This window comes from Ascoidea rubescens, assembly GCF_001661345.1.
Source record: "Ascoidea rubescens DSM 1968 unplaced genomic scaffold ASCRUscaffold_21, whole genome shotgun sequence".
Classification (NCBI taxonomy): Eukaryota; Fungi; Ascomycota; class Saccharomycetes; order Ascoideales; family Ascoideaceae; genus Ascoidea; species Ascoidea rubescens.
Window position 1 is genome coordinate 1 of NW_017962933.1, and position 23,725 is coordinate 23,725.

Here is a 23,725-nt window from a genome sequence, read left to right on the forward strand (position 1 = left end):
TTTACGATACAAATCTGAATGACAATGATGCAATGGTATTGTTGATCATATATATAATACTATACTAGATGACAAAATCATGATCTTAATGTCGACTGAACTATGAATTAAAAACGGAAATCACAAACAAAACAAACAACACAAACAACACAAACAACACAAACAACACAAACAATACAAACAACACAAACAATACAAACAATACAAACAACAGTTCTGTTGCAAATAATTTTGGTTATTGAATTAAATCTTGAATCGAGATTTGGTAACTGAAATTGGGAATTGAGAATTGAGAATTGATTAAACATAAAACAAGTATAAAACAAGCATATACAAATGCAAAACAAACAACACAAATCTTTAAATTCTTTAAATTCTTCAAATTCTTTAAATTAATGTCTGTTAAACTCCATACTCTATGGCTTCATCGCTTTATAATATGTTGTCATCTCTCTTGTCCTCCTTGAGCTTCACCAACTTGGGAATCACATCTGCCAACAACACCATCTCGTTCTTGGTCTGCAAATCTTGGATGTCGCGGTTTCGGATGTTCACTGACTTGGACTCCATCTCCTGCTCACCCACAATGAAGATGAAGTTGTATCGTTGCATCTGCCCAGTTCGAATCTTCTTCTGCAACGTATTGCCTGACACATCAACGTCGGCCCAGAACCCATGCTCGCTCTTCAACTGCTCTTGCACTTGCTGCGCATACTCAAAGTACTTCACTCCCACAGGAACAACCAATATCTGTCTGGGCGACAACCAGAAGGGCCACTTGCCAGCATAGTGCTCCGTCAAAATGGCTGTCATTCTCTCAATGGACCCGTAGATGGCCCTGTGAATCATAACAGGCCTGGACACCTTGTTCGAGTCCTCAGAGTTGTACTCCAACCCAAATCGGTTGGGCAACTGGAAGTCCAACTGGATAGTTGCACACTGGTGCCATCTTCGCAATGCATCTGAGATCATGATGTCGATCTTGGGCCCGTAGAATGCTCCATCTCCCTCGTTGAGTTCCCACTTACCTCCCCAGGCATCGAGTGACTCTGCCAACTTGGCCTCAGCACTGTTCCATGTTTCGATCTCACCAACATACTTCTCAGGTCTTGTCGACAACTCCATCTTGAACTCAAACCCAAAGATCCCGTACACATACTTCAAAAATTCAAAGATGTTCGATATTTCGCTGCCAATTTGCTCCTCGGTGCAGAAGATGTGGGCGTCGTCCTGCTGGAATCGTCTCACCCTCGTCAACCCACTCAATGCTCCAGAAAACTCATTTCGGTGGATCACCCCAAAATCAGCGACTCTCCAGGGAAGCTCCCGGTATGACCTCTCTCTGGACTTGAACATGATGCAGTGCCCAGGACAGTTCATGGGCTTCAATCCAAAGTGCTCCTTTTCCACATCAAACGTGAACATGTTTTCCTTGTAGTTGCCCCAGTGCCCCGAAATCTCCCACAACTTGGAGTTAAACATGTTGGGCGTGATCACTTCTTCATACCCTCTCTTCTTGTACTGCGACCTTAGCAACTCAACTAGCGAATTGTAGATTCTGGCCCCATGGGGCAACCAGAAACACGACCCAGGCGACATTTCATTGAACAAAAACAATTCCTGCTCCCGCCCAATCTTGCGGTGGTCTCGCGAAGCTGCCTCAGCAAGAAACTTCAAGTGCTCGGTCATCTGCTTTTTGTCCGGAAACGAAATACCATAGATTCTCTGCAACGAGTCGTTGTTGCTGTCTGCCAAAAAGTACGACGACGAGTTCTTCAATATCTTGAAGCTCTTCACCTTCCCGGTGTTGGTCAAATGGGGCCCCATGCACAAGTCGATCAATGGCCCACAGCGGTACACTGTGGTCGACGAGTTGTCAGCAACCTTGGTTTGGATCATGTACGTCTTGTATTTCGAGTACTCAAACATCTTCAATAGGTTTTCCTTCGACACCACCAATCGCTCGAACTTCTGTTTCTGCTTGACGGCAACCTTGGCCACATTCTCAATCGCACTGAAATTGTCTGGTGTCACACTGTCCTCCACAGCAAAGTCATAGAAAAACCCATCAGACACTGGGGGCCCATGGCATAGAAGACACCCCAAATTCAACTCGCAGCTCTCTCCTAAAATGTGTGCTGACGAGTGGTGGAACACCTTTCTCCCATCCTCACTCTCAAAGTCCAAGAACTCCACCTTACTGTCTGTCTCTAGGGGCCTTTCCAAGTCCCATAGCTCGCCATTCACCCTGGAAATGCACTGTTTCTCGCCAAACGACTTGCCAATGCCATTTGCAATCTCCAATGGCGACGTCTCCCACGAGACTCCCTCAACGGTCTTGCCGTCCTTGAGTGTGATCTGGATTGCAACCCTGGGTTTCAATGCCACTTCCTTGTCGTATTCGGCTTTCAACTGCTCAAACAACTCAATTCTTGACTTGATGAACTCTGGTTGTGGATCAAGAAACAATGGGTTTTGGTTTCCCTTTGCCTTGAGTTTTGGCTTGGACTTCGCATTAGCATTAGCATTAGCATTTCCTTTGGACTTGGCCTGTTTGGAGGCCTGTTTTTTGTCATCGACTTGGTCTTTGATCTTCACGCTTTCTAGTTTTTCAGCGACATTGTCAACCTTTGTCTCTTCAGAGGCTGTCATGGTCAGATTGATCTAATTAATGAAATAAATAAGTAAACAAGTAAATAAGTAAACAAGCAAACTAAGTAGATAAGTAATCAATTAATGTAAAAAACTATTGTTGCAACTCAAATGGTGCTGCAAGATGCTCAGAATATGAAAAGTGTCAACAGTATAGTAGTATAGTATCTCCAAATATCAATAGCAGCTCAAATCCGCCACAGATGCTATCTTATATTTCGTTCTGCTCGAGCCCAATTGGTAAGGAGATTGTTGATAAATAACAGCACGGTATCTCTGAAAAATTTTTAGAAGCGATCCATGAGTCACTATCCGTGCCGTGGCTATCCGGCGGCATCCGTTATCGTTGGCGTTTCACCAGCCTGGTTTGTGTGTGGCACGCACACGCATTAGGCCGAAATAGGCTGTTGGATGTGGTGTGTGGCGGTGCCAGTGTCATTCCAAATTAGGAAAGTTTTAATTACTACGATTGAGCAAACAGATGTTTAATCCTAAATAAACTGTTATATAGAAATGAGAATTAGTCAAGCATACAAAACAAAACAAAACAAAATAACAAAAAAAAATAACAAAATATAAAATATAAAATATAAAATATAAAATATAAAATATAAAATATAAAATATAAAATATAAAACCTAAATACCCAAATACCCAAATACCCAAATACCCAAATACCCAAATATTCAAATACTCAAATACCTATATCCTCATTTCTTCGATGTCTTGATCGCAACTTTAGTCACTTTGGCAAATGTTGGTTCGGACTTATCCACCTTTTTAATTACACCAACACCAACTGCCTGTCTCATGTCCCTGACAGCAAATCTGCCGAGTGGTGGATACTCAGCAAATGCTTCAACACACATTGGCTTGAATGGGACCATTCTGACAATAGCAGCATCGCCGGATTTGAGTGACTTTGGTTCTTCTTCCAATGTCTTGCCACTTCTTCGGTCGATCTTGGTCAACAATTCAGAGAACCTGCAAGCAATGTGAGCAGTGTGGCAATCCAACACTGGAGAATAGCCGGCAGAGATGTGTCCAGGGTGGTCCAAGATAATAATCTGAGCATCAAACGACTTGCAGCCCTTTGGTGGGTCGTTCTTAGCATCGCCACAAACGTTGCCTCGTCTGATATCTTTGACAGAAACATTCTTCACATTGAATCCAACATTGTCACCTGGAACACCTTGTGGCAAAGACTCGTGGTGCATTTCAACAGATTTGACCTCAGTGGTGACACCAACTGGAGCAAAAGTAACAACTTGGCCTGGCTTGATCACACCAGTTTCGACTCTGCCAACTGGCACAGTTCCAATACCACCGATTTTGTACACGTCTTGCAATGGCAAACGCAATGGCTTGTCAGTGGGTCTGGTTGGTGGCTCAATCGAGTCAATAGCTTCTAGTAAAGTCTTGCCGCCATAATTTCTAACTTTGGTTTCTTTGGTCCAGCCCTTGTACCATGGACAGTTGCAGGAGGGCTCAACCATGTTGTCGCCATTCCACCCAGAGATCGGAACAAAAGGCACACTCTTGGGGTTGTAGCCCACTTTCTTGATGAAACTGGACACCTCTTTTATGATCTCCAAAAATCTTTTACCATCCCATTTGACAGAGTCCATCTTGTTCACAGCAACGATTAGCTGTCTGACACCCAACGTGTATGCTAGCAACGCGTGTTCTCTGGTTTGCCCATCCTTAGAGATGCCAGCTTCAAACTCACCAACACCTCCAGCAACAATCAAAATAGCACAGTCAGCTTGAGAGGTGCCTGTGATCATGTTCTTGATGAAATCTCGGTGCCCTGGAGCATCAATAACAGTGACATAGTATTTGGGTGTCTCGAATTTCCACAAAGCAATATCAATGGTGATCCCTCTTTCTCTTTCGGCTTTTAATTTGTCCAAAACCCAGGCGTATTTAAACGAGCCCTTGCCCATCTCAGCAGCTTCTTTTTCAAACTTCTCAATAGAACGCTTGTCAATACCTCCGCATTTATAGATCAAATGGCCTGTGGTAGTTGATTTGCCAGAATCAACATGGCCGATAACAACAATACTAACATGTTGTTTTTCTTTGCCCATTATTAATTTGATAATGCAATCACAGTATTTGATATAAAAAAAAAATTCCAGGTAGAATATCAGGTAGAATATCAGGTAGTTCACCATTGTTTAAATATAAATTCTTTTACCGAAATCATTGTTGATTTCAAATCAATCAATATACAGCGTGCCACTAGTTTGAGGAATACCCGAAAACAATCTGCACCACTTAAATCAAAATAGCAAACTCTCTTGAAGCAATGAGTCAGAGCAGACAGCAGAAATTGCTGATTTGAAATCACGATAAATTTGGAATCAGCTGTGCATTGTTGAGTAAGTAAACTGAAGGTGTATTATTCCACACCAGGAAGTATAATTCAATGCGAGCACAAATACGCAATGCTCTGCAAATCACTCATGTTGGATATATTTCAACATCAAGCAACACACTCACTTCGATCAATGCACCAAATTTTATTGCAAAGTACTGGTAAGTTGGAAGCGTAGACACAGAAATACTTTGTTTATTTAGTCTGCTTAGTCTGCTTAGTCTGCTTAGTCTGCTTAGTCTGCTTTCCTGCTAATATCACCTCACGAATCAAGCACCATATCTACTTACAACACACACTTTTCAAACCATTACAGTCCTCAAAGTGCAACTCACCAAACAAAAATCTCCACAAGAACCACACCAGCCTTCTGTCATTAAAACCACAATAGCCTTCTGTTATTGGTATTTCTTCTGTCCTCTGGTCTGCTTTTGTTTCCTTCACATCTATATTGACCTGTAGCTGTTTTGGGGATTGACTTTTCACATAAGATCCCATACCATTTTTCACTCTTAGTAAAGCGTCGCATCCATCTTTAGTATCTTTTGAATCGCTTGACTGTTATATTAGCGATAATATTTTTCAGATTTGGAATTTTGATATGCCTGACTTATCAGAATCGTCATTTTTTCACCAAATTTGCTTTTTAATTCAATCAATTTAAATAATAAAGACCCGATGTTCTCATATTATTTAAAACACCTGTTACTGGATAACTTGTTCAATATGCTTATTTGAAAGCAGAAATTTACAATCGATAATTTCGAAGCACCTCCAATTATCTACCTAATCTTGATATTATAATACTATAATTACGCCCAAATAAACCCAGCATCCATACTTGGTGTTTTTATTAACGTGTTGATCATGTGATGCTTATCGCAAATGCTGTTCATGTTTTGCGAAATTTGCGAAAACAGTTACACGCTAACAATTCTTCGGAGTCTACCCTATTTAAGGTGGGTAACGTGACGTCTGGAAAGCTCGTTTCCCCTTGGAAATAAGCCATACTTGCTACTCTATAGTCTTACAGTCTGTTCCTTTTAGTCACCTTTCTAATTATCTTAATTTTGCCCTTATCCCCTTTTTCGAAAATAGGAATACATGAGAGAACTAATCTATATATGCTTACTGAATTTTAATCACGTGTAATGAATCTCAACAACAATATTCACTAAAGGAGGGTAAGTGTCTTTGAATCTAATGAATGCTCAAAAATACTCAGTGTGTTTGGCTTGTCATTTCCGTACTCAATAACCCGGTTTCTGTTCGTTATATGATCTAGGCTGTTCGTTTGCGAATTTATTTGAGCTCTTGATTTCTTTTCAGTTAAATTACTTCTGATTAATTTCCAAAAACTGCTTTTGCTTTAAGAGATTTATCATCTATTTTAAATTAGTTTTTAGATTGCAATTTATTTCCATTGTTTGATATAGCGCGACTTAGTGGCAATATTTGAACAGTTGTTTAATTGTCAATATTTTAATCGATACTTCTATCATGTCAAATTCAATCATTCTACCCAATCGTGGCAATGTCTCATTGGGAAGAACTCAGTTTGGTGAAGAAGTTATAGATATTTCCTCGGACAATGAGTTGGATTTATCTGATGTTCCCATGGATGAAAACGCTCCAATTGATATAGAGGATGATGAAGAAAGTGAAGAGGAAGAAGAAGAAGATGGCGAGGATAACATAGAAATTTTATCCAATGGTCAATTTCCTTCAATATCTCACCCTGCCTTAAATATTAATTCAATTCCTAATACTATCAACATTAATGCCCAGAGAATCTTTACCAATAATGGAAACATGGGAGCTAATCTTGTTCCCCAAGTAAAACCCTATGTTGATAAAGATTATAAGTCAGTCGAGGATGTCAGTGATGATGAAGAAGACATAGACTATATAAACAGTGTTTTGTTTGATAATTTAGATGAAAAAAGAAAATTAAATTATATCATCACCCAAAAAAAATCTCAAGCCCGAAATGTGCAATCTCTACCAAGTGATTATGAGGCACTAACTGAAACTGAAAGAAAAAATTTATTGTTTAATAATTTCAACAAAGATCAAATTGAAAGATACGAAGATTTTAGAAGATCAACCATCAATAAAACATTGGTTAAAAAGATTGTTAATCAAGCCTTGGGGCAACAAATTTCCACCGAGCTAGCTACGTTACTAGCTGGTTTATCAAAAGTCTTTTTGACTGATATAATCGAGAGTTCTATAAAAATTCAACAAAAGGACGAAAATCTAAAATTACTACAAAATCTAGAGTTGAAAAAAGAAATCAAATTTGCAAACAACAAAAATCTTGCTAATGGGCTTCTTCCAATGAAAGAGCCTGAAATCAAACTTCCAGATGATGATCAATTAGACCCTTTACTACCAAAACACGTTAGAGAAGCTTATAGACTATATAAATTGGAAGCTGAGTATTTGCCATCTAGCCAATGGCGAAGACAAGGGGAAGGCGATGGTTTTATGTTTAGATAATTATTATAACTCATAGATTTTCCCGTTTCTATGATCTGTTGTTTCTCCTTTAAACACTTTATTTTCTTCATGGAAGTTTTTTATACTCGTTATTATTTCATTTTCTAAAAGAGGCGTACAATCCACATTTGTCATATCTATTTCATTTTCCTCACTTTCGTTATTTTGTTTCGACATGGTTATTTTCATATTCCTGATTAAATCTTTTACCATGGAACCAATGAATTTTAAACTCTTTCCATTTTTCCTAAAATATCTGAACATTTCTTTTGAAATTAACATATTGTTTCCATCACATTTTTCAACAATCTCCTTTAAAGCTTCACTGTCCATAGTCAATCCTTTTAATTTCAAAAAAACTTCTAGTTGCATTGTTATTTCTTCATTTCTAGCTTTTTGCTTTGATTGAGTACTAGATATCATTATGGAAATTTTCGATTTTTCATAAGATTTTATTGATATTTTCTTTCTCCAAAATTTTAAAAACGTTTTTTTATCCAACTCATTAATCCCTATCAAATCAATTTTACAATTTTTCCTGAGGTAATTTAATGGACTAATATTAATCTTTTGGAATTCATACGTTCTTCCTGAAATCTCTTCCCATATTGCATTATGATGTTTTAAAATTGACGATTCAAAATTCGTCAATAACCCTCCTGTTCTAACCATTGACGTTGAAGTGATATTTTCTGGGCCTTCTGATTCTGAGTCTTTTGGCTGATTTCTATTAAAACTAACTAAATTAAAATATTCATTCTGAGCTTTATTTCCTAACATCAATGTTTCTAGCTCAATATTACCTAGATATTTTTTTAAAAATGGTTTTTTAATTTTGGACTCAAATTCTTCTTCGGTATAATCTTCAATTGTTTTTTCCAACTCCATTAAATACTTGTTGATTTCATCTTCTAGTTGTTCAGGACTGTACTTACCACTCATAATGGATATATGTATTCCTATAGTAGATCTAAATACTCTCAATCCTCCTCCAACTAAATAACCTAACTGTTTCTTCGTTCTTAAGATTGGGGAAACAGTATCAGAAATTAAATAGGCAACTACATTTGATAATATTTTGATTTTGCTGTCATTACGAAGTCCTGTTTGTATGTAGTAAACAATGCTATTTGTTGGATCATTTTCGGCAGATTTGCTTTTATAAACATAGGATCTTGAAGGTTTAATATAATAACTAGATGGCTCATTTAAAATTATTCTTCTTTGTTTTGTGGTAAATCTTGTTATTTTTCTGTCCAAGTGTTTTGTTAAAGTATTAAGTATTTTTGAATATTCAGCTATTTTTTCTTCCATATAATCTCCATGAACAAAAAGATTTAAATATAATCCATTACCAAAAAATTTGTTGGTATAGTTTTTAATATCGCTTAATTCTACCTCTTCAAGCGATTCTAATCGTTCATTTAAATTCCATGAATTTTCTTCAAGTAGCACAATTGAACCTGCTGATGCAATTAAAAATGATGGTTGATCTATTAATTCGTTATATCTCTCTCTTATTAACACTCTAGATCTTTTATAATCTTCATAACAGATCAAGGAATCGAATAACTTATTTACATCTATTATTTCATCAGTGATAACTTTAAGAATTTTTTCAATTCCATCATTAAACCCTGATATTGTTATGTTTATTCTAGAATCACCTTTCATTGAAGAAACTAAACACCATTGATATCCGAGTATTTCTGCTGGATATAGTTTTTTTCTTAAATGAATAGCAATCAACTCACAAAGAATCTCGTTGCATATAGTAGCTTTGGGAGAGGGCAGTGTATTGATACCAATCATCTCATATGAAATGCAACAACGAGATTTACAGGATGGAACAGTAGACTCATTCTTTATCCAAAGTTCATGAAAATCATTTCGAGAGTAGATTGAAGGAATGTTGATAATACAAGGGTCTTTGGTAAAGCAACTTATCCAAGAATTAGATGATTTTTCAGACAGTTTATCAAGAATTGTCAATAAGCTTGATTGGTATAGTGCTATATCTGGTAAAAATTCGTTTGTTTTTGGAATGTATAGAATATGCTCTTCTTTCTGTTGAGCAATCGTATGCAATGTCGACTTTTTTATTCTTTTCACAATAAGGGTGGAAAGTCTATCTTTCATAATTAACTTGGACAGTATTACATCAAAGATCTTGTATTGAATTTGGAAATTAATGTCCTTTAGATATGGTTCAGTTTCTGTTTTATCGTCGACAATTTTAATGAATTGGCCTAAATCTTCTTGATTACAGTTGTTATATTGAAACAAATTATTGATAAGAATTTTATTTTTTAACAATACTTCATTACCAAGAATAACCAAATTGAAATTTTCCATGCTAAGATGGGTTAAACCAAAGCCAATTAATTGTGTTGCACAGTTTGTCCACCATTTTTTGGCTTTATCACTTTCATAATAGCCACCTTGAAAGCCTTTTTGATCTATCCAAGATGGGGTTCCTTTCAGAATCCATGAATGGTTAAGACCCTCAAGATTTGATTGCAATATATTTGAAAGATCAGATACTTCATCCATAATGGCTTGGTTATTTTCTCTATAAATATATGATAATAGGTCTATTGAAGTTTGTTCTGATAAATATTTTGCTAGCTCATCAATATTTTTTAATTGAAAAATCATCTTGATATATTTGAAAATGATCTGCAACACCTGTAATAACTTGTTATAACCGTTTGATGTTAATTTTAATTCGACAAGAATGATATCGTTCCCTTGAGAAAGATCAGAAGTGTAACAAACTATTCCTGTTATTAAGTTTAATTTTTTATAATACGAGGATAAAGACCCATCAGATTCATTAGATAAGAGATTGCAACATATAGTTGAAAATAGATTATTTTCTCTATATTCTTGAGGGTTTTTTGAGTCGTAATGAACCGGAAAAATAATTCTCATTATTCCAGATGGCAAGGTTGTTGATTTAATAAAAACACATTTCAACAAGTTTTCTTTCGGGTAGATTTTACTTTGATATTTTTTGGCCCATGTATCGGGTCCTATTGCAAAATCATTTATTTCTGGTTTCTTTATTTTCTCAAATGAATAGATGGTATCAACCGAGTTATTTCTTCTTTTCAACTTGGAGAGTTTACTTTTTGAATCATAATCTTGCAAAATAGAAGATCTTATATCACTGAAGTTAGAAATAGCAAGTTTTTGCAAAGAAGTAATAGATTGGGGTCCTTTAAGAACCAATGTCATGTTTTCAGCTTTAAAATTTTCATTGTAATAACGTTTCAATTTTTCTCTCAAATTGATTTTGGAAAAAGCCGGCAAATCATTTAAAGTAAAAAAGTTTCCTGTGCAAAATCTATGGAATGGATGATTTTTATTTGCCAAAATTCGAAAACCATGGTACATAATTCTTCCATTTGATTTTTTATTGCTCGAATGTTCGTTGTCAACAGCAAATATTTCTTTTTTGGCCATATTTTCATTAAATAAAGGAGATTTAAAAAAGCTGGAAAAATGGTTTAAAACTTTGTTTAGTGTTGAATCAGATTGTGAGTAATTATTGGAACCTGAGTGTGATAATATATTTGGGATTTGAAAGTAAAAGCAAGTTTGTTCTCCTGTGGTGAAAGCATTTTGTCTTCCATTAACTGAAGATAATAATTTTCTATAACTTGAGGGATTTGGATATTCTTTTGTTCCTAAAAATAACATATGTTCACAAAAATGAGCAAGACCAGGAATATTATTAGGATCATTATTTGATCCACTTGCAATAGTTAGGGCACTAGCAGCAGAATCATTTGCAGGATCGGATATTAACAAAGTAAGCAAACCATTTTTTAGCTGGATAAATTTGTAATTCCTGTCGGAAAAGCACACTGGAACATGTACATTGTTTTGAAATGTTCTTATTTCTGTATAACTCGAGTTCATTGACAAATATTTGGGTTTTATTTTTGATTATTTTGTATCTATGTTATAGTTAAGGTAATAAAGCAGGAATTGTTGCAACTGCCCTCAAGTTTGAAAACCGACAAAATAGGAAAATAAATATAGCAAAAACAATCATTATTTAAAAATCACAATTGAGAAACTATCTATTTAAATCAAACAAGAATCCTTGAGTTAGAAAGGTATATTTCTTTTTTTGAAAGATTCTCACAATTAGAAAAAATATATAACGAATTATTTCCTAATTGGTCGAGCACAATTGGAACACTTTAACTTTAAACCGTTGGAACGATAAACAAAGTTGATTTAAGTTACAAACAAAATTATATATTAATTGATATCTAAGACCTAAAAATTGAAGAAGAAAACTATACCATGAAATAAATCACAAATTTTTTAATAATGAAAAGGAAACGAAAAAGAAAAAAATCCAAATAATTAGTAAAAAAGCATTTTTTATATATTTATATCTTAACAATAACAAAATAAAGCAATATTATTTTGTTTTTTTATTTATCTTTATTGAGTTTACTTTTTGCGTTGAAGTCATCTTCAGACCTAGAAAAAGTTCTATCATCATCGTAAGAATTTTTTATCTTATGACTATCAGAAAATACGTTATCATCATCATCATCATCGCCATCGGCTAATTCAAATGGGTTATCAGAAACTTTTTTGTTTTTAGAGCTTGAGGGTTTATTATTATTTTCATCATCAGATAAAAATAGGTCGTTGCTGTTATTATTAGAGCTTCCGACGTTTTGATAACCATTTTCAGGATCTTCTTTTGATAGTTCTGATTTTTTTTTATCTTGTTTATTTTTATTAACGAAATTTCCAACAAAGCTATCATTGTCAGAGTCATCGTTGATATCAAATTCATTTCCAAGGTTATTTAGTTCAAATTCATTGTTTTGGTCATACTCGAAATTATTTCCATCATCTTCAACATTACTAACTTGAGTTGAAACAATAAGTAAATAAGAATATTGAGTAGGTCTCCAAATGAATAGTATGACAATGTAGATAATCAAATAGACTAAGGAAGGCCAAAAGTCTATAATTAAAAATCTTGATTTCCAGTGCTGTTCAATCAATTCAGTTGTGGACATACCGATAAAAACAAAAGAAGAAACGACTAAACCTAGCAATAGGATCAATAAAGAGGCAAAAATGGTGACGAAAAGTTTTTTATAAATTTGTAATTTAATAGTTTGCTTTTGAGCCTTTAAATAAGCGGTTGTTTTATTTAAGGCGTTTAAAATGAGATAGTAGAAGATTGAGAAAGTTATTGCGAGTGGTATCATAGGTAGCAAAATCCATAAGGAGACATCTTCAGGATTTGATAAATAGTTGGCAATAATATAACTAACAGTTAAGATAAAATGAACAGCGGCAAATATTTTACATTTTAATAAAAGTTTTTTATCTAAATTTGGATAAACAACACCCATACCAAGAGCAATTAACAAAAGCAAATAAAATGAAAAAGTGACTTTAAAAGCATTTAAAACAGAAATGAAGACAAGATAGAACTTGATAAATATGGATTTATTTAAAGTCCAGTAGTTATAGTTTTCGATTAATTTGAGATAATAAGGAGTATGATTATTTTTCAATTCATAATAAAACCAAATGAGGATGTTTTCCACAATTAAAAAGGCAGTGAAGAATACCAAATTTTTTTGGATGTTTGTAATACTTTTTCTATATTTGTAAAAATTATAGCAGTAATAAACAAATGCAACCAAATAGATTAAAGACAAGAATCCGTAAAGAGGCAATTTTGGTATCTCAGCAGCATTCAAATTGCCAAAGGAATTGCTAAAATTTACAAGAACCCCATAGTTGACAGAATCTGGAGTGTAGGAGGCAACACAATAGTAGCCAGTATTTTTAATCTCGTATGAAGTATTGTACATTCCAAACTTGTTTAGATTGAACGTAAGAATGGCAGAATTGGAATTGTTTTTGGCATCTTTCGAGATGATAAACTTGTTCTTTGATTTTTCAGTGCAGAGACCCAAATCGATTGCGTTGTCATCACAGATGTACTTTTTTTGGTCGTAATAATAATACTGGTCGTCTGTGTCAGTTTTTGGAGCTAGATCAGCACCCAAATAGTCGATATCTTTGTACTCAAACAAAACAACAGACAAGATGATGCCATCCTCGTACTGTTTAGTATCGTTGATGTTCTTGAGGTTTAGTTTGTGGCCGTCAAAAGCCTGCAAGCTAACAGCAATAAAAGGGTCTTTGTTGCCAGTCCAGTCCTGGCGATTGTACATCCCAGAGCAAACCTGGGTGTAACCTTGTGTTATCTGTTCCAATTGCGCAGAAACCAACGATATCAACGCTAGCCATAGGGCAAATGTTATGGAGAGCACACTTCTATTGAACATTGATCAGTTAGTTGTGGATAGGGCAGGGGTGTATAGTACAGCGCTGGAGATGTTTCTGGGTGTCACCTTGCTGAAAACCAACTCAAGCGAAAAGAGGCAGCCTCAATGGAGAAGTTCTGGTGGTAGATTGCTGGATCTGCTGGATTTGCTGGATTTGCTGTTCGTGGTGGTGAGAGCAGATTAGAGATTCAATCAAAACGTAGCCGCAGCCAGACCCCTGGAGGTCTGCTTCAGCCACCGCCCGAACCCCTTTTTCAGGGTCTACCACACTTCCGCTTTGGGACTTGGCGAAGGAGACAAAAACGCCATTTGTGAACAGCTTCTTCTGGTGCTGGCGATGCTGGGGCAGAAGAAACAGAGCTCGAACAACTGCCATTGCACAATGCTCCTCGACGAGATAACTCTTGACGATATCGACTTGGGCTCCGTCACCAGGAGCTTCTGTGCCCTCAAGAGCGACTCCCAATATCTTTCGTCCTGCAATCCTCTGCTCTCCAGTTTGGACTCACATCCAGGCGACTCTGATATTCTGGAGAAAGAGCTCGAGCAGCTATTGTCCATTCCTGTTGAGGTCTACAAGTTGAAGTCTGTGGGTGATTCGATAGATGCTGATAGAGTTGATATCTACCTTGCCGATTGTCAGGATTTCACCACCTTCAAGCAAATTTTGGTTTCAAACTACGATTTTTACAAGAAAGTTCAGCACCAGTCTCTCGAAAATTATGATTTATTCAAATCTTTCAAAAATTTATACTTGACGTTTTTTTACTGGATAGTGTTGTCAGAGCCTCAAAAGCAGTCATTGAAGGATTGGTTCAACGACAACCAATACACTATATCCAAGTGGATCATGTATAAGTACAATAATAATAACAATAACAGTAACCACGCTTCAAACTCTAATAATGACGATGATTATTTTGAAAATTTCAAATTAGAGGTTCTAGAAGACAAGAATATTCCCTGTCAAACTTCTCCTGGAGATTTCGATCTTGGTCTATTGAAGTCTTATTTCGAATATTTCAACACCGACAGATTTAAATTCAATCTCCATTATCTATCTCATAAGCTTCAAAATTTCATCTTTGAAACCTGCCCAATTAAATTTGATCACTACTACGACAAAAGATTTCACGGTTACTATTTGTTCCAATCTACTTCTCCCTTGGAGGTTGTAACAAAAATAAAAAGCAAACTATTAAATTCAAAAAAGATCTCAAAGGAGTTCATTAATTTAAGAAATTTATGGTTTGCCATATACTGGTTAACTTTAAATCGAAAACAAAAAAAGATCTTGAAAAACTGGTTCAAACTAAATGATTTGAAAATCGTCAAGTATTTGTATAATAGCTATGAATATGAAGATATCTTTACTGATTCAGATTTGCCCTTCAATTTGAAATTTGAAATTTTAAAAAACTGGTTGGATTATTTTAACACTCAAAGATTTAAATTTGATGTCTTGTACCTTAAAAATGTTTGCAAAATTGAATTTTCAAAATCTGAATTAAATGATCCTAATACTGCTACTACTTCTACTACTAATATTAATAATAATAATAATAGTAATAATAACAATGTTGATATTTTTGATAGTAAAATGGATGACGAAAACTATTCTGCTGATATCGAATCCACATTTGTTAACTCAATGCCTTCCAGTCCGCTTAATCTAATTACTCAAGAAATCCCAGAAACTTTTTAAAACATAATAATCATTTCCCTTCAATTCTTTTATGACTGCACAATCATTAATTATTTCTTTCATTCTGTTTTTGTTTGTGTAAACATCACATCTTTACTATATATTACACATGACATCAAACCATTCATTGATATTCTTTTTCTTTTATGTTTTAATCAAACACTTTACATTTATTTTATTTTATTTTATTTTTTAAACCATAAATGCATTTACCATACTTTTATGAACTATTAATTAACCTACTATCATTTTTTTAAAAAAAAAACTTTGTTATATAATATTAATGTGATTTACTATTTATTTTAAATTTCAAGTAAAATTAAAATAATTTTTGAGAAAAAAAAACATTCTTTTTTTTAAAAGAATATATTAAATATTAAATATACGAATAGATTTTAATCTGAGAAGTAGCAACAGTTTCTTAAAATACTTAATTAATCAGTCTTCTTTCCAGGTGTTACCACTGGTTTATCAAGAGCTTTATAACTAACTTCTATGCTTGAAATCCAGGATAAAGCTTGCAATAAAACTAATAAAATTAAGAAACCGACAATAAGACCCATGAAAATACCAGTTGAAAAAAATTGGTATTTTTGAAATAAATTTCCATTGTTAATTGTAGAATTGTTTCCTGAAGCCATAGCCATATTATAAATGTCATTGTGAAGAAGTTTAGTGGAATTGATAGAACTGGAAGTCTGTTTTGGTTTATCATTGTTCTCATCACTACCCAAATACTCTTCAATTTCTTCAGATAATAATTCGGAATCTTCTTGATATACTTCATCATCCCAGCCTCTTTTTTGACCTGATAAATCCGGAACACCTTGAACAATAATACCCAAATTATCAACATTAAGCAACTTAGATAATTTTTCAACTGGCTCGTCGCTAATTGAATCCATTTCAATCACATAAACCAATGAATCATGAGCAACCTTTTCAACACTATTCACCTCATTGGAAAATAAGTGACTGGCACATTTGCAGCCCATGTATTTGTAATTCAAATCAACAACATCGTTTTTAGTATAACGAACGTAGTTTGAAATTAAAACCAAACTATTTTTACTGTAATCTCCCAAACTTCTAGCTTTAAAAAACCTGTTTAAAAATGGAAAGCTTTGAGAGTTGATGTCTGAAATCTTTAGATTAGGAAACTTGGCAATTATTAATTTTGAATCAGAATTCAATAAGTAATTGCAAATTGCTTCCTCATTTAATATCGAGTTCAATTGGCTTTCTAAAGCAGAATATTCGATATATTGTGGTAAACTGGAGACAATCTCATCGTTCTTAGCCTCATCAAAATTAGATAGTTTCAATAGAAATGGAGAAGTGTCAACAAAGGCTGAAACAGAGCAAACAAAAAGCCCCAAGACAGATACTAAAACATTTAGAGACCTCATAGTTTGCTGATTATCCAACTGATACTGATGCTGTTGAGGGAGAGAAAGCACTTTAATGAACTGGACAGAAACTGTTCTTTATTCAGCAGCCAAATCCAGCTAGAGCTGCGTCGCATTTGTTGACGCAGCAATTTCCGCATGAGAAAATGCGTTGGAATCTTATTTCAAATTTTGTTTTGGAAAAAAAAAAATTTGGCTTTATCAAAAAAACTATTTTGAAATTTTCAGAGGAGCAAAAGTTGAAACTTATTCCAAAAATATACTATAGATCTAACAGATACACCCAGAATACACAGAAACATAATGCCTGCACCTACTGCCTTGAAGAAAGAATCGAATCCCTTTGAAATACCCTCTCAAAGCCAAACAACACAACAGAAAAATGACAATATTAATATAAATGGCGAGGATGAGATATTGATAGATGTGAATCCTATTGGAGCAGAGGAGGATAAAATACTTTCTGCTGAATCAAAACCCCTCAAGAAATCTTCAAAACATATAATAATTGACGAGTCTGGAAAACCAAGATTTGATTCGACAAGTCAAGTAGCTCAAAAAATTAAAATTGAAAAGAGAGTGATTCATATTCCACCTCATAGAATGACTCCCTTGGAGAGCTGTTGGCCCAAAATCTATACGCCAGTGGTTAATAATCTCAAATTGCAAATTAGAATGAATTTGAAATCAAAAGCTGTGGAGGTCAGAACGTGCAAATTAACAACAGATTTAAGTGCATTACAAAAGGCTTCTGAGTTCATTAAAGCCTTTACTTTGGGATTCGATATTGATGATGCTGTTGCTTTATTAAGATTGGATGATTTGTATATTGAAACTTTTGAAATCAAAGACATTAAAACATTGCATGGTGATCATTTATCCAGAGCCATTGGTAGAATTGCTGGTAAAGATGGAAAAACCAAATTTTCTATAGAAAATGCTACTAGAACCAGAATAGTTTTAGCTGATAATAAAATTCATATGCTTGGTGGTTACAATCATATTAGAATGGCAAGAACTGCAATTGTAAGTTTGATTTTGGGTAAACAACCAGGAAAAGTTTATGGAAATCTTAGAACTGTTGCAGCAAGATTGAAGGAATCTTATTAAGTTTATTAATTTTTGCTTCATTTTTAAGGATTTATATAATATTAAATAATACAATTTGGGAACTATTTCTTTTTTTCTTTCCAAGAATCATTAGAATTTTTCTAGGAATTATTAATATTAAAAAAGTGTTTTTTGCTTAAAAAAAAATTATAAAATTAAATGAAATAGAATATATTACTGAGAAATCCATATTAAATTTGCTTATCCACAAATAATTAGACAAAACCAAAGAAAAAAACGGATAAAAACATTTGAAAAAATATGAAAAAATATAAAAAAATATAAAAAAATATAAAAAAATATAAAAAAATATAAAAAAATATAAAAAGTTATAATAGAAATAAATATTAAAATAATACACAAAGAAATTAAAAAAAAACAAAAAAAAACTTAAATTTTATGTAAAAACTTTTTAATTTCACCACCAACATGTTCAACATCCAACAAAAATGTATCATGACCATACATACTTATATCCTCACCTAATTCTACATATTTAATATTGCTATCATTTAAGTTAGATCTCTGTTGATTTATTTTTAAAACATCAGCTATTTCCTTTTGTTGAAAACTTGGAAATAGGATATCAGATTTTACACCAATTACTAAAGAGTCATGATTGGATATTCCAGATAGCCCGTTTATGATATCTTCTAGACTTTCTTCTTTGGTCAATTCATGGTCTTTTTGACTGTTGATATTTTCTTTGTAGGGTTCAGAAGGGAGGGAACAATTATCATTGTTTTTAAAACCAAGATTATCAAAATCCTGAAAATGATTATTAAATTTAGTGAATAAAATGGAAGATTGGTTTCTTGCTTCTAACGTCTTTAATTTATTTCCTAGACCTAAATCAAACAAATCCATTGCTTTAGAAATATATAACAAAGAATTTGGATCAAATTCCAAACTGAATTTTTCACCTTGATGATCAAGATAAGTTTCCACCAAGAAATCAGGACATAGTGCAGGCTTTAAAGAAGGGTCTAGTCTTGATCTTGCAAATCTTTGTTCCCATTCAGGACCAGATCTATAAGTAATTGTTGCAATTTGCCTTGACAATTTCATTCCAACATGGGGAGGAATTAAATCGTAGTAGAAACCCCTATTCCAATTAGGATCATTCATTAAAACTTGTCTTTGACAAAACCTCATCGCTATTGAATGAGGATGAGATCTTGCACAGCCAGAAATTGAAACAATTTTATTGATTTGCTCAGAATATTCATTTGCGTATGCTAAACATTGCATACCACCCATTGATGCGCCTACAGTAGCATATAGTTTTTTGATTTTGAGATGTCCAGATATTAAACGATTTTGTGCTCTGACCATGTCGGTTATTGAAATTATTGGAAACCTGGTCGCATATCTTTGGCTATCAGAGGGATCAATCGAAGAAGGACCAGTTGATCCATAACATCCTCCTATTACATTTGTGCAAATGATGAAAAAATTATTTGTATCGAGTGGTTTGTTTGGACCAATGAAAGCTTCCCACCATCCAGGTTTTAAATTTTTCGCTTGTGATTTGGCATGGGAAGAAGCAGATAAACCTGTGTGCAATAATATAGCATTGGACTTATCAGAATTCAACTTTCCCCAAGTTTCGTAGGCTATATTAAACTCAGGCAAATATCCCCCATAGTCCAAAAATAACGGCTTCTCTGATCGATACATTTCAAAACCAGACTGTACTCTAGCATATACAGGCTCGGGTCCTTCATCAACCAACGACTTTGATTTTTTATCCAATTTATCTAAACAGGGAAAGTGCATTGGAGGATTTGATGACATATTCAAGTCGTTTTTTTGTATGGGTTGGTACTTTAAACCGGCCTGATATTTTAAAGGGTTCTTTGAAATTTTAGATAGTACTGATGTTATTGTATGAAAACATTGCTTTCGTTGGCTCAGTAGCAAGATAGACTTCATTTCTTCGCACGAATCTCTTAGAATCGACTTCTCAACTAGAAGAATACAAAACAAAACAGCAACAACTGGATATTTGACCAGAAATGCCAAAGCAAGAGCTAGCAGCAACAAAACCCCATTGTTTCCATCTCCCAAACTCCATTCATCTCCATTATCACTCCAACTACAAAAACAGTGTTAGATGTGTAACCTTCACATACAATTTCGACATAGCACGTGGTGAAACTGCTATTTTGAGCAAAACCGTCATGGTGGTTTGAGTTTTGTAACGCATGTGCAACATGCATGTGCAACATGCATAATCCGCATTTGATGGAGCGAGATGCATGTGGTGCAAAAGCTCCAGCTGATATTTCCTTTGTTTGATAATGATACATGAAACCAAAGAAATAAATTAAATAAATAAAACAAAAAAAAACTAAACACATAAAATATTTTATAGAAACAGAATCTTATTGATATAATGGGCCGAAGTCCTAAGGCTGAAAATCAACCACTAGGATTGGTTTGGTCGTAGTTGTCGCCATTCCAACCACCATAGTTTCCACCACTAGAACCTGCTGAGGTGTCGTTTGTCTGTTCCCAATCACTGGTTTTCCATTGGTTTGCATTGGTGTGGTTTTCACTGTTAGGATTCCATACCGAAGCACCACCATATGATGTTCCAGAACCATTTCCTCCAGTGTTAGAACTAGTACCATATCCACTTTTCCCGCCATATGCTGTTCTATTTCCGTACGCTGTTGATCCACCATAAGATGTTGTTCCTCCATAGGAAGTTGCTCCTCCATAAGATGTGGCTCCACCGTAAGATGTTGCTCCACCATAGGCAGTTCCACCACCATAAGCAGTTCTACCACCACCATAAGCGGTTCCACCGCCGGTGCCCCAGGCGCTCTGTCCACCATGAACTGTTCTGCCACCACCATAGGCTGTTTTTCCACCTCCATAGGCAGTTCTACCACCTCCATATGCGGTAGCACCTCCATAAGATGTTGAATTGCCACCAGAAGACCAACTGTTGATAGAAGAATAAGCTGGATCCCTGCTTCCACCATATAAAGTTTTGTTTCCTCCAGTCCACAGCGGAGTTTTACCTGCACCATATTGAGATCTAGCACCATTCCATGAGGGTGTTCTATTATCTTTTAACCCATCAGCTGCACCACCGGTATAATACGTATCTGAAACCTTTCCTAAATTTGGAGCCGCAATAAAATGCTCATATGGCATCGTTCTACCATCTTTCCCAAAGAACGATAATTTGCTTTTATCAATGGAAATGATCTTATTAGACGAATGAAGTTCTACTCTGGCAATATCACCGTCAGCATCTTTAATAATACCTTGTATACCTTTCTTAGGTCCCTTTCTAATTATTACTCTTTGATTGATGGTTCTATCACGTCCAAATGTTCTAGAAACAGGAGGCCCCATAGATTTTATTGCATCGGAGCCACCGATTTGTCTGTTTGGATTCATTTTTGCTAAATCTCTATTAGCAGTAAAAATAGTGGATAAAGCACCCTTTGTGGAAATTGTTGTAACATTTGCACAATTCGTTACAAATATCCCAGAATTTTCTGTAATTGATCTGGATTTTAAAAACAAGATGCTTTTATATATATGCTCAATTGTACCATCTCTTCTCTCGCCGGATGATTCTCTGACTTTATCGCCAATTTTAATTTCCAAGCCATTTTGATCAGTACTTGTTTGAATTCGTTTGTTTTGATTAATCTTCAAAGCAATTGAAGAAGGTGCAATATTAACAATTCTGCCATCCTGGCATAAAATACTTAAAACCTCTCTATCAGCTTTTACAATAATACCAACAGTTCTGTTATTCAATTGAACCAAGTCATGCAACTCAAATTCACCAACACGATTCAATCCTAAAGAGTCAGTAGAGGTCATCAAATAATTTGCAAAAACAGTAACATCTTTTTGAGATTGGTCAGAAATCAATGTGACTTGATCATTATCAATAGTGATAACCAAACCTGTATCATCAATATGTTTACCATAAATGACTCTTACATGGTCACCGATAACAAACATTTTTCTCAAATCAGTGGCAGGAATTTCTGTTAGTTTTCCCTCTTGCAATATTTGATTATTTTTATCTTTCTCAAGTTTAACAGAAATAATATCGCTCTTTTCGGAATTTGTAACAATTGCTGTTAAACCTGTTAATTCACCTTTAACAATTTGAACTCTGTCACCAGGTTGAAAAGAAGTTGATGATTCAGATGTCTTTTTTAAAGTTTGTGCAATTGAGGATAAATCAATTTCACCGCTATTTGCACTGAATCTCGTTAATTCATCCAAAGTTGGTTGAACATCTTTTGTTTGCAAAAATTGGATTTTGAAATCCTTAATGAGAAAACCTTCAACATATATATTTCCTCTATAGTTGAATTGGTTTTGACCAGTTCTAACGGGTGGATATTTTTCATCAAATTCTTTTGCGTCTCTTTCGGAAAATAATCTAGGTAAAGGTCTATTCTTAGAGTCAAAAGCTCTTTTCTTTTTACCATCAGCATCAGTAGATTGTTGATTTCGTCCATAATCTAATCTTGGGACTACTTTTAACCTGGCCTCTAAACCATTTTCACTAATATCCTCTACAATAGCAAGATCATTTTTGTATTTTCCTCTTGTTATTCTGACATATAATCCTGGTTTTACTTCAACATCAGTACTTCTGACAGCTCTTAATAAATCAGGGAATTCTTTGACTGGAACTAATAACTTTGGTTGACTTGTAAAAACATTCACTAAACCTTTCAAGGCATAGTCTACAGCCTCAGGCCTTCTTGCTTCAATATAAATATAACCGGCAAAATTATCTCTTTGGAAAGCGGTATAGATATCCAAAGGACGAGCTGTAGATTGTAAATTTAATTTTTTCTGTAATATTAATCTAATAAGCTCTTTTTCTTTTCCTTGACGACATTTTATTGCCCAAATGTTAGGATCGTCAACAGAAGGCAACAATAACCTTTGAGAAATTGTTCCTTGTTCTCCTTGATAAGCACTAGAGGACATACGGCCATATTTGGCTTTATACTCCTCTGCTAATCTTTCAGCATCATCCTCTTGTACTTGATCACGACGAAGATCGTATTCTCTATGAATATTGTCATTCAACTTGTTATAGTCTGAACCTATTACAGTAGGATCATCATCTTCGTTGGCAATGAATTCTTCTCGAAACCTCTCTGCTTCTTCTTCATCTTCCTCCTCTTCCTCGTCACTGACTTCTGCTTCCACATCAAGATATTGGTTTGCAGCAGTACGACGTTTCTTTTTGGGTCTGGAGCCGCCCTCGTAGTCATCTTCATCCTCTTCGTCATTGTCGTCGTCGTCGTCGTCATCGTCACGGTATGATCTTCTTGGTTTCAAGTCTTCGTTTTCGGAAGCTTCTTCGTCTTGGTCATCATCATCAAAAGTAGCAGGTTTACGGTCATCCATCTGCCCTGGTTTTATTTCACTATCAGAACTACTCATTTTGAACAAGGATAGCTTTCAAAAACAGTTGGAAAATAACAATTGAAAAAGCAAAAGTAAATCAGAAATAAACAGGGAATGTTACTGTATACCTAAGCAGTTGAATAATTGAAAATTACACTGATAAAATACATGATGAAAAGAACATAAAGCAGGTAAATCATCTAGAAAG

The 23,725-nt window shown here is 34.7% G+C and overlaps 11 protein-coding genes across 11 annotated transcripts; 3 read left to right on the forward strand and 8 right to left on the reverse strand.

Annotated features, from left to right (window-relative positions):
• Nucleotides 1-2,859, reverse strand: ASCRUDRAFT_78145 (threonyl-tRNA synthetase). The gene has a single exon (XM_020194152.1). The coding sequence runs from the start codon at nt 2,650-2,652 to the stop codon at nt 433-435; it is 2,220 nt and encodes a 739-aa protein (XP_020044319.1). The 5' UTR covers nt 2,653-2,859; the 3' UTR covers nt 1-432.
• A 503-nt stretch (nt 2,860-3,362) lies between these two features.
• On the reverse strand, nt 3,363-4,742 carry ASCRUDRAFT_10493 (elongation factor 1-alpha; the record flags this gene model as incomplete). Its single annotated transcript, XM_020188606.1, has 1 exon — nt 3,363-4,742. One exon carries the CDS (start codon nt 4,740-4,742, stop codon nt 3,363-3,365), a length of 1,380 nt encoding a protein of 459 aa, XP_020044320.1.
• A 572-nt stretch (nt 4,743-5,314) lies between these two features.
• On the reverse strand, nt 5,315-5,530 carry ASCRUDRAFT_83018 (uncharacterized protein; the record flags this gene model as incomplete). Its single annotated transcript, XM_020194809.1, has 1 exon — nt 5,315-5,530. One exon carries the CDS (start codon nt 5,528-5,530, stop codon nt 5,315-5,317), a length of 216 nt encoding a protein of 71 aa, XP_020044321.1.
• Nucleotides 5,531-6,532: 1,002 nt separating this feature from the next.
• TAF11 (TATA-binding protein-associated factor TAF11) lies at nt 6,533-7,534 on the forward strand (the record flags this gene model as incomplete). Its single annotated transcript, XM_020188608.1, has 1 exon — nt 6,533-7,534. One exon carries the CDS (start codon nt 6,533-6,535, stop codon nt 7,532-7,534), a length of 1,002 nt encoding a protein of 333 aa, XP_020044322.1.
• On the reverse strand, nt 7,497-11,576 carry AXL1 (Axl1p). Its single transcript, XM_020194153.1, has one exon. The coding sequence runs from the start codon at nt 11,459-11,461 to the stop codon at nt 7,538-7,540; it is 3,924 nt and encodes a 1,307-aa protein (XP_020044323.1). The 5' UTR covers nt 11,462-11,576; the 3' UTR covers nt 7,497-7,537.
• A 412-nt stretch (nt 11,577-11,988) lies between these two features.
• On the reverse strand, nt 11,989-13,881 carry ASCRUDRAFT_72882 (uncharacterized protein; the record flags this gene model as incomplete). Its single annotated transcript, XM_020192123.1, has 1 exon — nt 11,989-13,881. The coding sequence occupies one exon, from the start codon at nt 13,879-13,881 to the stop codon at nt 11,989-11,991; it is 1,893 nt and encodes a 630-aa protein (XP_020044324.1).
• A 352-nt stretch (nt 13,882-14,233) lies between these two features.
• ASCRUDRAFT_78151 (uncharacterized protein) lies at nt 14,234-15,825 on the forward strand. The gene has a single exon (XM_020194154.1). It carries the CDS (start codon nt 14,264-14,266, stop codon nt 15,584-15,586), a length of 1,323 nt encoding a protein of 440 aa, XP_020044325.1. The 5' UTR covers nt 14,234-14,263; the 3' UTR covers nt 15,587-15,825.
• Nucleotides 15,826-15,838: 13 nt separating this feature from the next.
• VOA1 (Voa1p) lies at nt 15,839-17,145 on the reverse strand. Its single transcript, XM_020189000.1, has one exon. The coding sequence runs from the start codon at nt 16,993-16,995 to the stop codon at nt 16,021-16,023; it is 975 nt and encodes a 324-aa protein (XP_020044326.1). The 5' UTR covers nt 16,996-17,145; the 3' UTR covers nt 15,839-16,020.
• Nucleotides 17,146-17,227: 82 nt separating this feature from the next.
• Nucleotides 17,228-18,165, forward strand: PNO1 (Pno1p). Its single transcript, XM_020194155.1, has one exon. It carries the CDS (start codon nt 17,299-17,301, stop codon nt 18,103-18,105), a length of 807 nt encoding a protein of 268 aa, XP_020044327.1. The 5' UTR covers nt 17,228-17,298; the 3' UTR covers nt 18,106-18,165.
• A 330-nt stretch (nt 18,166-18,495) lies between these two features.
• Nucleotides 18,496-19,902, reverse strand: ASCRUDRAFT_39960 (homoserine O-acetyltransferase family protein; the record flags this gene model as incomplete). Its single annotated transcript, XM_020190978.1, has 1 exon — nt 18,496-19,902. The coding sequence occupies one exon, from the start codon at nt 19,900-19,902 to the stop codon at nt 18,496-18,498; it is 1,407 nt and encodes a 468-aa protein (XP_020044328.1).
• Nucleotides 19,903-20,568: 666 nt separating this feature from the next.
• Nucleotides 20,569-23,508, reverse strand: SPT5 (transcription elongation factor SPT5; the record flags this gene model as incomplete). The annotated part of the gene is made up of 2 exons (XM_020189953.1): nt 20,569-20,762; nt 20,919-23,508. Coding segments are annotated over 2 exons (2,784 nt in total), but the record flags the coding sequence as incomplete, so codon positions are not given.
• Nucleotides 23,509-23,725: the final 217 nt, after the last annotated feature.

Bases quoted from the DNA above. Each gene is read 5' to 3' on its own strand.
- ASCRUDRAFT_78145 (XM_020194152.1), bottom strand. From the start codon at position 2,652: ATGACAGCCTCTGAAGAGACAAAGGTTGACAATGTCGCTGAAAAACTA.
- AXL1 (XM_020194153.1), bottom strand. From the start codon at position 11,461: ATGAACTCGAGTTATACAGAAATAAGAACATTTCAAAACAATGTACAT.
- ASCRUDRAFT_78151 (XM_020194154.1), top strand. From the start codon at position 14,264: ATGCTCCTCGACGAGATAACTCTTGACGATATCGACTTGGGCTCCGTC.
- VOA1 (XM_020189000.1), bottom strand. From the start codon at position 16,995: ATGAGGTCTCTAAATGTTTTAGTATCTGTCTTGGGGCTTTTTGTTTGC.
- PNO1 (XM_020194155.1), top strand. From the start codon at position 17,299: ATGCCTGCACCTACTGCCTTGAAGAAAGAATCGAATCCCTTTGAAATA.